Source organism: Coregonus clupeaformis, unplaced genomic scaffold (genome assembly GCF_020615455.1).
Source record: "Coregonus clupeaformis isolate EN_2021a unplaced genomic scaffold, ASM2061545v1 scaf0157, whole genome shotgun sequence".
NCBI classification, from domain to species: domain Eukaryota; kingdom Metazoa; phylum Chordata; class Actinopteri; order Salmoniformes; family Salmonidae; genus Coregonus; species Coregonus clupeaformis.
Window position 1 is genome coordinate 198,650 of NW_025533612.1, and position 16,298 is coordinate 214,947.

General features: G+C 45.4%; 1 protein-coding gene across 1 annotated transcript in view; it reads left to right on the forward strand.

Moving 5' to 3' along the window:
• LOC121546642 (constitutive coactivator of PPAR-gamma-like protein 2) overlaps positions 1 to 16,298 on the forward strand; it is a 105,846-nt gene that overhangs the window by 41,594 nt on the left and 47,954 nt on the right. Inside the window, exons 6-7 of the mRNA XM_045213816.1 lie at positions 3,965 to 4,174; positions 10,876 to 11,092. Of these exons, the coding sequence (XP_045069751.1) occupies positions 3,965 to 4,174; positions 10,876 to 11,092 (427 nt within the window). The remainder of the gene's footprint in view (positions 1 to 3,964; positions 4,175 to 10,875; positions 11,093 to 16,298) is intronic.

A 16,298-nucleotide genomic window follows, 5' to 3' on the forward strand; every position in this document is an offset into this window, starting at 1 on the left:
CTGCTGTTTCCTGAAGTCCACGATCATCTCCTTTGTTTTGTTGACGTTGAGTGAGAGGTTATTTTCCTGGCACCACACTCCCAGAGCCCTCACCTCCTCCCTGTAGGCTGTCTCGTCATTGTTGGTAATCAAGCCTACTACTGTTGTCGTCTGCAAACTTAATGATTGAGTTGGAGGCGTGCTTGGCCACGCAGTCATGGGTGAACAGGGAGCACAGGAGGGGGCTGAGCACGCACCCTTGTGGGGCCCCGCGAAGTGGAGATGTTGTTTCCTACCTTCACCACCTGGGGGCGGCCCGTCAGGAAGTCCAGGACCCAGTTGCACAGGGCACGGTTCAGACCCAGGGCCTCGAGCTTAATGATGAGCTTGGAGGGTACTATGGTGTTGAATACTGAGCTATAGTCAATGAACAGCATTCTTACATAGGTATTCCTCTTGTCCAGATGGGATAGGGCAGTGTGCAGTGTGATGGCGATTGCATCGTCTGTGGATCTATTGGTGCGGTAAGCAAATTGAAGTGGGTCTAGGGTGACAGGTAAGGTAGAGGTGATATGATCCTTGACTAGTCTCTCTCAAAGCACTTCATGATGACAGAGGTGAGTGCTATGGGGCGATAGTCATTTAGTTCAGTTACCTTTGCTTTCTTGGGTACAGGAACAATGGTGGCCATCTTGAAGCATGTGGGAACAGCACACTGGTAAAGGGAGAGATTGAATATGTCCATAAACACACCAGCCAGCTGGTCTGCGCATGCTCTGAGGACGCGGCTAGGGATGCCGTCTGGGCCGGCAGCCTTGCGGGGGTTAACATGCTTCAATGTCTTAATCACGTCGGCCAAGGAGAAGGAGAGGCCACAGTCCTTGGTAGTGGGCGTCGTCAGTGGCACTGTGTTATCCTCAAAGCGGGCGAAGAAGGTGTTTAGCTTGTCTGGAAGCGAGACGTCGGTGTCGGCAACGTGGCTGGTTTTCCTTTTGTAGTCCGTGATTGTCTGTAAACCCTGCCACATACGTCTCGTGTCTGAGCCGTTGAATTGCGACTCCACTTTGTCTCTATACTGATGTTTTGCCAGTTTAATTGCCTTGCGGAGTGAGTAGCTACACTGTTTGTATTCTGCCATATTCCCAGTCACCTTGCCATTGTTAAATGCGGTGGTTCGCGCTTTCAGTTTTGCGCGAATGCTGCCATCTATCCACGGTTTCTGGTTTGGGTAGGTTTTAATAGTCACAGTGGGCACAACATCACCTATACATTTCCTGATAAACTCAGTCACCGTTTCAGTGTATTCGTCTAAATTATTTTTGCAAGCTACCCGGAACATATCCCAGTCCGCGTGATCAAAACAACTGTATACAGTGAGGGAAAAAGGTATTTGATCCCCTGCTGATTTTGTACATTTGCCCACTGACAAAGAAATGATCAGTCTATAATTTTTATGGTAGGTTTATTTGAACAGTGAGACAGAATAACAACAAAAAAATCCAGAAAAACGCATGTCAAAAATGTTATAAATTGACTTGCATTTTAATGAGGGAAATAAGTATTTGACCCCTCTGCAAAACATGACTTAGTACTTGGTGGCAAAACCCTTGTTGGCAATCACAGAGGTCAGACATTTCTTGTAGTTGGCCACCAGATTTGCACACATCTCAGGAGGGATTTTGTCCCACTCCTCTTTGCGGATCTTCTAAGTCATTAAGGTTTCGAGCCTGACGTTTGGCAACTCGAACCTTCAGCTCCCTCCACAGATTTTCTATGGGATTAAGGTCTGGAGACTGGCTAGGCCACTCCAGGACCTTAATGTGCCTCTTCTTGAGCCACTCCTTTGTTGCCTTGGCCCTGTATTTTGGGTCATTGTCATGCTGAAATACCCATATACGACCCATTTTCAATGCCCTGGCTGAGGGAAGGAGGTTCTCACCCAAGATTTGACGGTACATGGCCCCGTCCATCGTCCCTTTGATGCGGTGAAGTTGTCCTGTCCCCTTAGCAGAAAAACACCCCCAAAGCATAATGTTTCCACCTCCATGTTTGACAGTGGGGATGGTGTTCTTGGGGTCATAGGCAGCATTCCTCGTCCTCCAAACATGGCGAGTTGAGTTGATGCCAGAGAGCTCGATTTTGGTCTCATCTGACCACAACACTTTCACCCAGTTCTCCTCTGAATCATTCAGATGTTCAATGGCAAACTTCAGACGGGCCTGTATATGTGCTTTCTTGAGCAGGGGGACCTTGCGGGCGCTGCAGGATTTCAGTCCTTCACAGCGTAGTGTGTTACCAATTGTTTTCTTGGTGACTATGGTCCCAGCTGCCTTGAGATCATTGACAAGATCCTCCCGTGTAGTTCTGGGCTGATTCCTCACCGTTCTCATGATCATTGAAACGCCACGAGGTGAGATCTTGCATGGAGCCCCAGGCCGAGGGAGATTGACAGTTATTTTGTATTTCTTCCATTTGCGAATAATCGGACCAACTGTTGTCACCTTCTCACCAAGCTGCTTGGCGATGGTCTTGTAGCCCATTCCAGCCTTGTGTAGGTCTACAATCTTGTCCCTGACATCCTTGGAGAGCTCTTTGGTCTTGGCCATGGTGGAGAGTTTAGAATCTGATTGATTGATTGCTTCTGTGGACAGGTGTCTTTTATACAGGTAACAAACTGAGATTAGGAGCACTCCCTTTAAGAGTGTGCTCCTAATCTCAGCTCGTTACCTGTATAAAGACACCTGGGAGCCAGAAATCTTTCTGATTGAGAGGGGGTCATACTTATTTCCCTCATTAAAATGCAAATCAATTGATAACATTTTTGACATGCGTTTTTCTGGATTGTTTTGTTATTCTGTCTCTCACTGTTCAAATAAACCTACCATTAAAATTATAGACTGATCATTTCTTTGTCAGTGGGCAAACGTACAAAATCAGCAGGGGATCAAATACTTGTTTCCCTCACTGTATAACGAAAGAAAATGATCTTGGGAGATAATACGGTCAGCATTTGATTGAGAGGGATTCTACCATAAGTGTCCACAGAAGCAGAGCCAATAAAATACATAATTTGAAGAACAAACATCATTGTGGCAATTCATATCTTGCAGTAAAGCTAAATATGACTTTTATCTCAAGAGAAGACAGGTTTAATGTTAAAGGTTCTCTTAGAAAACAGTCCTGATCATATAGTCCTAGACGATATCCAAAACAACTAACACTGAATTCATGCATACAAGTGTTGGTCCCATGAGCTGAAATAAAAGATCCCAGAAATGTTCCATACCCACAAAAAGCTTATTTCTCTCCATGTTGTGCACAAATTTGTTTACATCCCTGTTAGTGAGCATTTCTGCTTTGCCAAGATAATCCATCCACCTGACAGGTGTGGCATATCAAGAAGCTGATTAAACAGCATGATCATTACACAGGTGCACCTTGTGCTGGGGACAATAAAAGGCCACTCTAAAATATGCAGTTTTGTCACACAACACAATGCCACAGATGTCTCAAGTTTTTAGGGAGCGAGCGTGCAATTGGCAGGCTGACTGCAGGAATGTCCCCCAGAGCTGTTGCCAGATAATTTAATCTTCATTTCTCTACCAACGTCATTTTAGAGAATTTGTCAGTATGACCAACCAGCCTAACAACCGCAGACCACATGTAACCATGCCATCCCAGGACGTCCACATCCGGCTTCTTCACCTGTGGTATCGTCTGAGACCAGCCACCCGGAGAGCTGATGGAACTGAGGAGTATTTCTGTCTGTAATAAAGCCAATTTTGTGGGGAAAAACTCATTCTGATTGGCTGGATCTGGCTCCCCAGTGGATGGGCCTATCCCCTCCCAGGCCCATCCATGGCTGCGCCCCTGCCCAGTAACATCCATAGATTAGGGCCTAATGAATGTATTTTTATTGACTGATTTTCTTATGAACTGTTTATTTTTGTTGGTTGAATATATTTTATTGTATATTTCTGTGTAGGTGGAGAAGGTAGACAGCCGGGGGGTCCAGCTGGCGTCTCTCTTCATGGCGGGCGTGGACACGGCTCTGTTGGTCAACGACGTGTGTGGTCAGCCGTTACCATGGGAACACTGCTGCCCCTGGGGCTTCTTCGACGGGAAACTATTCCAGACCAAACTGGCCCGCGCCGCCCGAGACCGACTGGCCCTGCTCGACATGTGTGAAGGACAGGTAAGTGTGTGTGTGTGTGACCCTTCTCTGGGGCGGCAGTTCGAGGTTAGGGAGCCAGATAGAAAGATGGGAACGTATAGGGCAGGGGTGTTTGGGGCCGGACGTTTGACACCCCTGGTATAGGGCATTCACTACCTGCTCTATCTGCAGGGTAAAACGGGGCAATTCAAGTGGATGCTACTAACTTAGGGCAAAGAAAACTGTCATTATAAATCCCATTAATTTGATTATTCTCTACAATATTATAACCTTAATATTCTTGTACCTAACAGTGTTGATTAAATAAGAACATTAGTTTGTTGTGACAGTTGCTAGTTTAAACCGCCCAGCTCTTGGTTGTATCTCTTTCATTTTCGTTGTTGAGCGGTGGTAATGTGCCATTTAGCAGATGCTTTTATCCAAAGCGACTTACAGTCATGTGTGCATACATTTTTGTGTATGGGTGGTCCCGGGGATCGAACTCACTACCCTTGGCGTTACAAGCGCTGTGCTCTACCAATTGAGCTACAGAGGAACATTCTGTTTCTACGCTTTGGACCAATCAAAATCAACTTGATACCCTTGTAATTTTCATCGCCAGATCCTTGGCTATCATTGGCTATAACCATTTTCTATGGCGATTTTAAAGGGAAAGACTCAGAAATACACCATGAAAACTGGAACAGATCACTTTCGCACAGGGTAGATGTTGAAATTCAGTCTGTTAGCTTTGTACATTTGTAAATGGGCCCAAATTAATTTTGTATTCTGGGGATTTCTTTAACGTTCAAAGTTAGCGCCGTTCTGCCCACGGAGCAGTGACATAATTATATTTCATTTACATCATTTAGCAGACGCTCTTATCCAGAGCGACTTACAAATTGGTGCATTCAATTTATGATAGTTTTTTATGAGGGGGGGTAGAAGGATTACTTTTATACTATCCCAGGTATTCCTTAAAGAGGTGGGGTTTCAAGTTTCTCCGGAAGGTGACTCCGCTGTCCTGGCGTCGTGAGGGAGCTTGTTCCACCATTGGGGTGCCAGAGCAGCGAACAGTTTTGACTGGGCTGAGCGGGAACTGTGCTTCTGTAGAGGTAGGGGAGCTAGCAGGCCAGAGGTGGATGAACGTAGTGCCCTCGTTTGGGTGTAGGGACTGATCAGAGCCTGAAGGTACGGAGGTGCCGTTCCCCTCACAGCTCCGTAGGCAAGCACCATGGTCTTGTAACAGATGCGAGCTTCAACTGGAAGCCAGTGGAGTGTGCGGAGGAGCGGGGTGACGTGAGAGAACTTGGGAAGGTTCGGGTTTAATGGCACAGGCCGGGACCCCAGCCTCTCTGTCTTTTTATTTCAGTGATAATGCCCTCAAAGCCGTGGTTTGGAGGATATATTGACAACACCCGTGCCAATATATCTTCCAAACCACAGCTTCTCGGGCATTATCACTTTTATTCAACAGTTACCAACATATTAAAATGATTAACATTAATTTATTCATACTATTTAATCCCTTCTATGAGGATATAGTCCTGAGGTTGCGACCCAAGCCGTCTAGTTATTCGTTCGATTGCATTGTTTCCAGGCAAGGTTTACTGGTCATTAGTTCGACTGGCGACAGGCCCTTTCCCCTTGCTACCTGACCCTTTCCCGCTTGCTACCTGACCCTTTCCCCCTTGCTACCTGACCCTTTCCCCCTTGCTACCTGACCCTTTCCCCCTTGCTACCTGACCCTTCCCCTTGCTACCTGACCCTTTCCCCCTTGCTACCTGACCCTTTCCCCCCTTGCTACCTGACCCTTTCCCCCTTGCTACCTGACCCTTTCCCGCTTGCTACCTGACCCTTTCCCGCTTGCTACCTGACCCTTTCCCCCTTGCTACCTGACCCTTTCCCCCTTGCTACCTGACCCTTTCCCCCTTGCTACCTGACCCTTTCCCCCTTGCTACCTGACCCTTTCCCCCTTGCTACCTGACCCTTTCCCCCTTGCTACCTGACCCTTTCCCCCTTGCTACCTGACCCTTTCCCGCTTGCTACCTGACCCTTTCCCGCTTGCTACCTGACCCTTTCCCCCTTGCTACCTGACCCTTTCCCCCTTGCTACCTGACCCTTTCCCCCTTGCTACCTGACCCTTTCCCCCTTGCTACCTGACCCTTTCCCCCTTGCTACCTGACCCTTTCCCCCTTGCTACCTGACCCTTTCCCCCTTGCTACCTGACCCTTTCCCCCTTGCTACCTGACCCTTTCCCCCTTGCTACCTGACCCTTTTCCCCTTGCTACCTGACCCTTTCCCCCTTGCTACCTGACCCTTTCCCGCTTGCTACCTGACCCTTTCCCCCTTGCTACCTGACCCTTTCCCGCTTGCTACCTGACCCTTTTCCCCTTGCTACCTAGCCAACTACACAGCTAACACAATCACTTCAGACAAAAGCTGGAAAGAAACAAACTAGCTGCATTTCGTTTTCCCTGTTTTTCTATTGACATTTCTTTGTACAGTGCATTTGGAAAGTATTCAGACCCCTTTACTTTTTTCACATTTTGTTACGTAACAGCCTTATTCTAAAATGCATTAAATAGCAGTTTTTTTTCTCATCAATCTACACACAATACCCCATAATGACAAAGCTAAATCAGGTTTGTAGATTTTTTAGAAATCACATTTACATAAGTATTCAGACCCTTTACTCAGTACTTTGTTGAAGCACCTTTGGCAGCAATTACAGCCTCGAGTCTTCTTGGATATGACACTACAAGCTTGGCACACCTGTATTTGGGGAGTTTCTCCCATTCTTCTCTGCAGATCCTCTCAAGCTCTGTCAGGTTGGATGGGGAGCATCGCTGCACAGCTATTTTCAGGTCACTCCAGAGATGTTAGATCGGGTTCAAGTCCGGGCTCTGGCTGGGCCACTCAAGGACATTCAGAGACTCGTCCCGAAGCCACTCCCGCGTTGTCTTGGCTGTGTGTTTAGGGTCATTGTCCTGTTGGAAGGTGAACCTTCGCCCCAGTCTGAGGTCCTGAGTGCTCTGGAGCAGGTTTTCATCAAGGGTCTCTCTGTACTTTGCTCTGTTCATCTTTCCCTCGATCCTGACTAGTCTCCCAGTCCCTGTCGCTGAAAAACATCCCCACAGCATGATGCTGGCACCACCATGCTTCACCGTAGGGATGGTGCCAGGTTTCCTCCAGACGTGACGCTTGGCATTCAGGCCAAAGAGTTCAATCTTGGTTTCATCAGACCAGAGAATCTTGTTTCTCATTGTCTGAGAGTCCTTTATGTACCTTTTGGCAAACTCCAAGCGGGATGTCATGTGCCTTTTACTGAGGAGTGGCTTCCGTCTGGCTACTCTACCATAAAGGCCTAATTGGTGGAGTTGCTGCAGAGATTGTTGTCCTTCTGGAAGTTTCTCCCATCTCCTCAGAGGAACTCTGGAGCTCTGTCAGAGTGACCATCGGGTTCTTGGTCACCTCCCTGACCAAGGCCCTTCTCCCCCGATTGCTCAGTTTGGCCGGGCGGCCAGCTCTAGGAAGAGTCTTGGTGATTCCAAAGTTCTTCCATTTAAGAATGATGGAGGTCACTGTGTTCTTGGGAACCTTCAATGCTGCAGAAATGTTTTGGCACCCTTCCCCAGATCTGTGCCTCGACACAATCCAGTCTCGGAGCTCTACGGACAATTCCTTCAACCTACTGGCTTAGTTTTTACTCTTGACATGCACTGTCAACTGTGGGACCTTATATAGACAGGTGTGTGCCTTTCCAATCATGTCCAATCAATTACATTGACCACAGGTGGACTCCAAGTTGTAGAAACATATCAAGGATGATCAATGGAAACAGGATGCACCTGAGCTCAATTTCAATTCTCATAGCAAAGGGTCTGAATACTTATGTAAATAAGGTATTTTTGTTTTTATTTTTAATAAATGTACTGTTTTCGCTTTGTCATTATGGGGTATTGTGTGTAGATCGAGGACATTATTTTATTAACCTCTTCATCACTAGGCGGATGGATGGAGACATTTGGGTAGATTTGGGCACCATCAGTGCCATTTGACTTTTATCAGGTACTAGACAGCAAAAGGCATTTAATTTCACTAACATATGTGTACATTCCATCAAAATACAACTGTTTTGATGTTGTTTCCCATGTTCTCCCAGACCTCTATACGTGTTCCCATTCAAATAAACCAACAATGGGAAAGTTTGACTCCAAACTGAGCAGATTTATTAGAAACTATAAACAACACATTTAAAAACAAAAATTACACACATCCCAAAACTATAAACAGTGATATGGTGTCCTTGGGTGGGTTGTCACACAAAATGTAGCCCCTTTTTTCTCTTCTCTATTATGCCACCTACCTTCCTCTTCTTCCTCCCCGACTCTTGGAGTGGCAGGCCTACCTCCACCACGCTGACTTGGAGAAAGCTTTTCCTTTCCTTTTGGGTTGAGGGCTCTTTACAGGGGACTCAGTGTCCGATGAAGACCGTGGCCGAGGGAGGGGAGCAGAAGGGCGTTGTCTAGACAAGCGGCCAGGCTGAGGAAGGGGAAGCTCTGCCTGAGGAAGGGGAAGCTGTGACTGAGGAAGAGGAGGCTCTGGCTGTGGCTCATCACCCCTATAATCTTCACTGTACAAACAAGACAAAAGAGAAAAGAAAACCATGACTAAAACACACTTGTATCCATTCATTGACAAATCTGACTCAAAACAGTCAGATATATAAAATAAATAGTTAGAACTATGAGAATGTTGACTAAAGTGATAATTCAGTGACAAGAAATAATACACATTCTATTGTAAGTCAACTTGCGCGTGGGCCTCTAAGCTAAGCTAGCTAAGCTAGCGCTAACTTACATTGAGCTTCAGTTACTCAAATAGATATTTTAGAATGTATGTTTTGTACTCATACAATAAATTATCAATAGTAGCATTAGAAGTAATAAATAACAATGGGATTACATCCTCTTCTGATGCTTGAGTAGGGCCCTGGACACGATAACCTTCGTTCTCGTCGTTAGGGTCTGGTTCGTCCGGTCTAAGCAGGTCGTCGTCTGATTCAGAGTCAATGGGGATACATGGAGTCCAACTTTCATCTGTTACAATGAATAACGCCTCTGTAACAGTATATTTGTTACTAGAGCCTGCCATATTTGAAAAAACGTTGTGTTTTACCTCCGAAATTCTAGTGTTGTGGTGCGCTCTGCGTAACCGTGCGTAATGCAGCAAGTCAACTAATATGAGACAATGAGGTGCGCACCTGGATATTTCAACAACCGGTTGGTCGATTTTGACATGTGACCCCTCTATCGAAAGCTCTGGATCAGTAGAATTAAATGAGAACAATGACAAACCACCGGGATTGCATCATATATCCAGAAGATGGCGATAAAACAGTGCCTGTTGTGATTGAACCAAACTACTGACTTCATCTTCAAACACATTGTTGGCCATGTAAAACGATGGAAATTCATTGAAATCGACTCGGAATGAGAGAGAGACACGAGTATCTTTTCAAGTGGTTTTATTCGATCAGACACTACTTTTGGTAACAGAAACAACAAAGGTAAGACGCAGTTTGTTGTGATAAAACAAATGGAAGTTTGTTATTGATGTTCTTTGATTAATAGTTTAGTGAGGGTTGGTCATAAAGGAACATGACTGTTGGAATCTGTAGCAGCTTTTGAATGGTGTATCGTTTGTGTAGATAGGTTGAGAAAAATACGTTATTTGTCTACGAATATACGGGCATGCACGGTTTCAAAATACAGTACTGGTTTTGCTATATGCTTATATATTTGCTTGGAGTCGGAATATTATTTAATTTGGGCAACAACAGTTTAGCTAGATTCCCAGTTGAGACGCTTCTCGTTCCAGTAGTGGATAACATTCAGGTATTCACACATGTTTAAAAACCGTACTATGCCATTGTTTGAGATTGCGGGAGGAGTACCCCGGATATGGGGAACCTCGTGATGAAGAGGTTAAATCCATTGTAGAATAAGGCTGTAACGTAACAAAGTGGAAAAAGTGAAGGGGTCTGAATGCTTTCCGAATGCACTGTATCCATAAAAATTATTCTCATGCTGATTCATGATTTCGACTGGCTCGCTTAATACTTAACTATGGTCAGTGCTATCCGGGATCCTTGGGACGTCCTTACCCTAACCTTAACCCCTGCCCTAACCTTAACCCTTACCTTAACCATTTTAAATGTCAACTTCAGTGGGGTAGGGATGTCCAAAGGATCCCGGATAGCACGGACCCGAGAACTATGGAACAGTGGAGATCGAATTTCAATATTGAAACAATGTTGCAAATGTCGGAGAGACATTGCCTGGCTGGGCTGACGTCATAGATTTAGCCGGCGGTAACTTGTGGAATAGACACTGGCTGGAACGCAGTTTTAACCAATCAGCATCCAGGATTAGACCCACCCATTGTATAATGAGCAGCGTAGGGTCTAGGCCCACCCGTTGTATAATGGGGGGGTCTAACAAACAACTTTAGTTTGAGTAATGAATAGCTACAACAATCATATAAAACAAATTATTATTTACATTTTAGTCATTTAGCAGACGCTCTTATCCAGAGCCACTTACAGTTAGTAAGTTAACTCTCTCTCTCTACTCTCTATCCTGGGTGTCGCAACGTGTGGATCTCTCTCTCTCTACTCTCTATCCTGGGTGTCTCAACATGAAAATCTCTCTGGTTCTTCTGCTTGTCCACTCCTTCAGGAGGAGCTGGTGTCTCGTGTGGAGAAGATGCGTCAGGCCATCCTCGAAGGCATCAACTTCACTCGTCCTCCTCCCCCTCCTCCACCACCTCCCCCTCTTTCCTTCCTCCCTCCTCCCCCCTTCTACCCCCTACCCCCCCTCTACCCCCCCCGACCAATGGGAAACATGCCCCCCCACCACCACCACCCAGGCCAGCACAGACCCAGAGCCTTCCCAGGTAAGCAACACAAACACACACACACACGTTCACATATATACACTACCTGTCAAAAGTTTGGAAACACCTACTCATTCAAGGGTTTTTCTTTATTTTTAAAAATTTTTACATTGTAGAATAATAGTGAAGACATCAAAACTATGAAATAATACAGATGGAATCATGTAGTAACCAAAAAAGTGATAAACAAATCAAAATATATTTTATATTTGAGATTCTTCAAATAGCCACCCTTTGCCTTGATGACAGCTTTGCACTCTCTTGGCATTCTCTCAACCAGCTTCATGAGGTAGTCACCTGGAATGAATTTCAATTAACAGGTGTGCCTTCTTAAAAGTTAATTTGCGGACTTTCTTTCCTTCTTAATGCGTTTGAGCCAATCAGTTGTGTTGTGACAAGGTATGGGGGTATACAGAAGATAGCCCTATTTGGTAAAAGACCAAGTCCATATTATGGCAAGAACAGCTCAAATAAGCAAAGAGAAAAGACAGTCCATCATTACTTTAAGACATGAAGGTCAGTCAATACAGACAATTTCAAGAACTTTGAACGTTTCTTCAAGTGCAGTCGCAAAAACCATCAAGCGTTATGATGAAACTGGCTCTCATGAGGACCGCCACAGGAATGGAAGACCCAGAGTTACCTCTGCTGCAGAGGAAAAGTTCATTAGATTTACCAGCCTCAGAAAGAGCAGCTCAAATAAATGCTTCACAGAGTTCAAGTAGCAGACGCATCTCAACATCAACTGTTCAGAGGAGACTGTGTGAATCAGGCCTTCATGGTCGAATTGCTGCAAAGAAACCACTACTAAAGGACACCAATAATAAGAAGAGACTTGCTTGGGCCAAGAAACACGAGCAATTGACATTAGACCGGTGGAAATTTGTCCTTTGGTCTGGAGTCCAAATTTGAGATTTTTTGTTCCAACCGATGTCTTTGTGAGACGCAGTGTGGGTGAACGGATGATCTCCCCATGTGTAGTTCCCACCGTAAAGCATGGAGGAGGAGGTGTTATGGTGTGGGGGTGCTTTGCTGTTGACACTGTCTGTGATTTATTTAGAATTCAAGGCACACTTAACCAGCATGGCTACCACAGCATTCTGCAGCGATACGCCATCCAATATGGTTTGGGCTTAGTGGGAGTATCATTTGTTTTTCAACAGGACAATGACCCAACACACCTCCAGGCTGTGTAAGGGCTATTTGACCAAGAAGCAGGGCAATGGAGTACTGCATCAGATGACCTGGCCTCCACAATCCCCTGCTATAATGTTGATAAAGAGTTCCTTGTCTAACAGAACACAGAGGGTGTTCTTTAATGGAAGCCTCTCCAACATAATCCAGGTAGAATCAGGAATTCCCCAGGGCAGCTGTCTAGGCCCCTTGCTTTTTTCCATTTTTACTAATGACATGCCACTGGATTTGAGTAAAGCCAGTGTGTCTATGTATGCGGATGACTCAACACTATACACGTCAGCTACTACAGCAACTGAAATAACTGCAACACTTAACAAAGAGTTGCAGTTAGTTTCAGAATGGGCGGCAAGGAATAAGTTTGTCCTGAATATTTCCAAAATTAAAAGCATTGTATTTGGGTCAAATCATTCACTAAAACCTAATCCTCAACTACATCTCGTAATGAATAATGTGGAAATTGAGCAAGTTGAGGAGACTAAACTGCTTGTAGTAACCCTGGATTGTAGACTCATGGTCAAAGCATATTGATACAATAGTAGCTAAGATGGGGAGAAGTCTGTCCATAATAAAGTGATGCTCTACCTTCTTAACAACACTATCAACAAGGCAGGTCCTACAGGCCCTAGTTTTGTCACACCTAGACTACTGTTCAGTAGTGTGGTCAGGTGCCACAAAGAGGGACTTGGGAAAATTGCAGTTGGCTCAGAACAGGGCAGCACGACACCCATGCATACCCCACAAGACATGCCACCAGAGGTCTCTTCACAGTCCCCAAGTCCAGAACAGACTATGGGAGGCGCACAGTACTACATAGAGCCATGACAATTAGAATGGCACCGGAGTATAGGGCCATAAGTGAACAGGAAAACGCTCATCCAGTGGCCGGGGACTTTAATGCAGGGAAACTTAAATCCGTTCTACCTAATATCTACCAGCATGTTAAATGTGCAACCAGAGGGGAAAAAACTCTAGACCACCTTTACTCCACACACAGAGACGCATACAAAGCTCTCCCTCACCCTCCATTTGGCAAATCTGACCATAACTCTATCCTCCTGATTCCTGCTTATAAGCAAAAACTAAAGCAGGAAGTACCAGTGACTTGGTTAATAAAAAAGTGATCAGATGATGCAGATACTAAGCTACAGGACTGTTTTGCTAGCACAGACTGGAATATGTTCCGGGATTCTTCAGATAGCATTGAGGAGTACACCACATCAGTCACTGGCTTCATCAATAAGTGCATCGATGATGTCGTCCCCACAGTGACCGTACATACATACCCCAACCAGAAGCCATGGATTACAGGAAACATCTGCACTGAGCTAAAGGGTAGAGCTGCCGCTTTCAGGGAACGGGACTCTAACCCGGACGCTTATAAGAAATCCCGCTATGCCCTCCGACGAACCATCAAACAGGCAAAGAGTCAATACAGGACTAAGATTGAATCGTACTACACCGTCTCTGATGCTCGTCGGATGTGGCAGGACTTGAAAACTATTACAGACTACAAAGGGAAGCACAGCCGCGAGCTGCCCAGTGACACAAGACTTCCAGACGAGCTAAACCACTTCTATGCTCACTTCGAGGCAAGCAACACTGAAGCATGCATGAGAGCACCAGCTGTTCTGGATGACTATGTGATCACGCTCTCCGTAGCCAATGTGAGTAAGACTTTTATGCAGGTCAACATTCACAAGGCCGCAGGGCCAGACGGATTACCAGGACGTGTACTCCGAGCATGTGCTGACCAACTGGCAAGTGTCTTCACTGACATTTTCAACATGTCCCTGACTGAATCTGTAATACCAACATGTTTCAAGCAGACCACCATAGTCCCTGTGCCCAAGGACACTAAGAACCTGCCTAAATGACTACCGACCCGTAGCACTGACGTCTGTAGCCATGAAGTGCTTTGAAAGGCTGGTCATGGCTCACATCAACACCATTATCCCAGAAACCCTAGACCCGCCCCAACAGATCCACAGATGATGCAATCTCTATTGCACTCCACACTGCCCTTTCCCACCTGGACAAGAGGAACACCTACGTGAGAATGCTATTCATTGACTACAGCTCAGCATTCAACACCATAGTGCCCTCAAAGCTCATCACTAAGCTAAGGATCCTGGGACTAAACACCTCTCTCTGCAACTGGATCCTGGACTTCCTGACGGGCCGCCCCCAGGTGGTAAAGGGTAGGTAACAACACATCTGCCACACTGATCCTCAACACGGGGGCCCGTCAGGGGTGCGTGCTCAGTCCCCTCCTGTACTCCCTGTTCACCCATGACTCCACGGCCAGGCACGACTCCAACACCATTAAGTTTGCAGATGACACAACAGTGGTAGGCCTGATCACCGACAACGATGAGACAGCCTATAGGGAGGAGGTCAGAGACATGGCCGTGTGGTGCCAGGATAACAACCTCTCCCTCAACGTGACCAAGACAAAGGAGATGATTGTGGACTACAGGGAAAAAAAGAGGACTGAGCACGCCCCCATTCTCATCGACGGGGCTGTAGTGGAACAGGTTGAGAGCTTCAAGTTCCTTGGTGTCCACATCACCAACGAACTATCATGGTCCAAACACACCAAGACAGTTGTGAAGAGGGCACGACAAAGCCTATTCCCCCTCAGGAGACTGAAAAGATTTGGCATGGGTCCTCAGATCCTCAAATTCTACAGCTGCACCATCGTGAGCATCCTGACTGGTTGCTCACAACAGTCTTTTGAGGAAGGCCCTCAAAATTGTCAAAGACTCCAGCCACCCTAGTCAAAGACTGTTCTCTCTGCTACCGCACGGCAAGCGGTACCGGAGTGCCAAGTCTAGGTCCAAAAGACTTCTCAACAGCTTCTACCCCCAAGCCATAAGACTCCTGAACAGCTAATCATGGCTACCCGGACTATTTGCACTGCCCCCCCACCTCATCCTTTTTACGCTGCTGCTACTCTGTAATTATTTATGCATAGTCACTTTACCTCTACCCACATGTACATATTACCTCAACTAGCCGGTGGCCCCGCACATTGACTCTGCACCGGTACCCCCCTGTATATATATCCTCCCTACTGTTATTTTATTTTACTTCTGCTCTTTTTTTTCACAACACTTTTTTGTTGTTTTATTTTACTTTTTTATTCAAAAAATGCACTGTTGGTTAAGGGCTGTAAGTAAGCATTTCACTGTAATGTCTACACCTGTTGTATTCGGCGCATGTGGCAAATACAATTTTATTTTATTTGACTACATACATCTTATGGAAAAAAATACACCTTATGGAACAGTGGGGACTGTGAAGCAACACAAACATAGACACATGCATACAAACACACGATGACATACGCACTATACATACGTACACATGGATTCTGTGTTGTAGATATGTGGTAGTAGAGTAGAGGCCTGAGGGCACACACTTAATATGTTGTGAAATCTGTTATGAATGTATTGTTTTTAAAATGTATAACTGCCTTAATTTTGCAGGACCCCAGGAAAAGTCCTAATGGGGATCCATAATAAATACAAATACAAATCCCCCGACCTCAACCCAATTGAGATGGTTTGGGATGAGTCGGACGGCAGAGTGAAGGAAAAGCAGCCAACAAGTGCTCAGAATATGTGGGATCTCCTTAAAGACTGTTGGAAAAGCATTCCAGGTGAAGCTGGTTGAGAGAATGCCAAGAGTGTGCAAAGCTGTCATCATGGCAAAGGGTGGCTAATTGAAGAATCTCAAATATAAAATATATTTTAATTTGTTTAACACTTTTTTGGTTACTACATGATTCCATATGTGTTATTTCATAGTTTTGATATCTTCACTATTATTCTACAATGTAGAAAATAGTTTTAAAAATAAAGAAAAACCCTTGAATGAGTAGGTGTGTCCAAACTTTTGACTGGTGTGTGTGTATATATACACCTCTGGAAGAAATTAAGAGACCACTGCAAAATTATCAGTTTCTCTGGTTTTACTATTTATAGGTATGTGTTTGGGTGAAATTAAC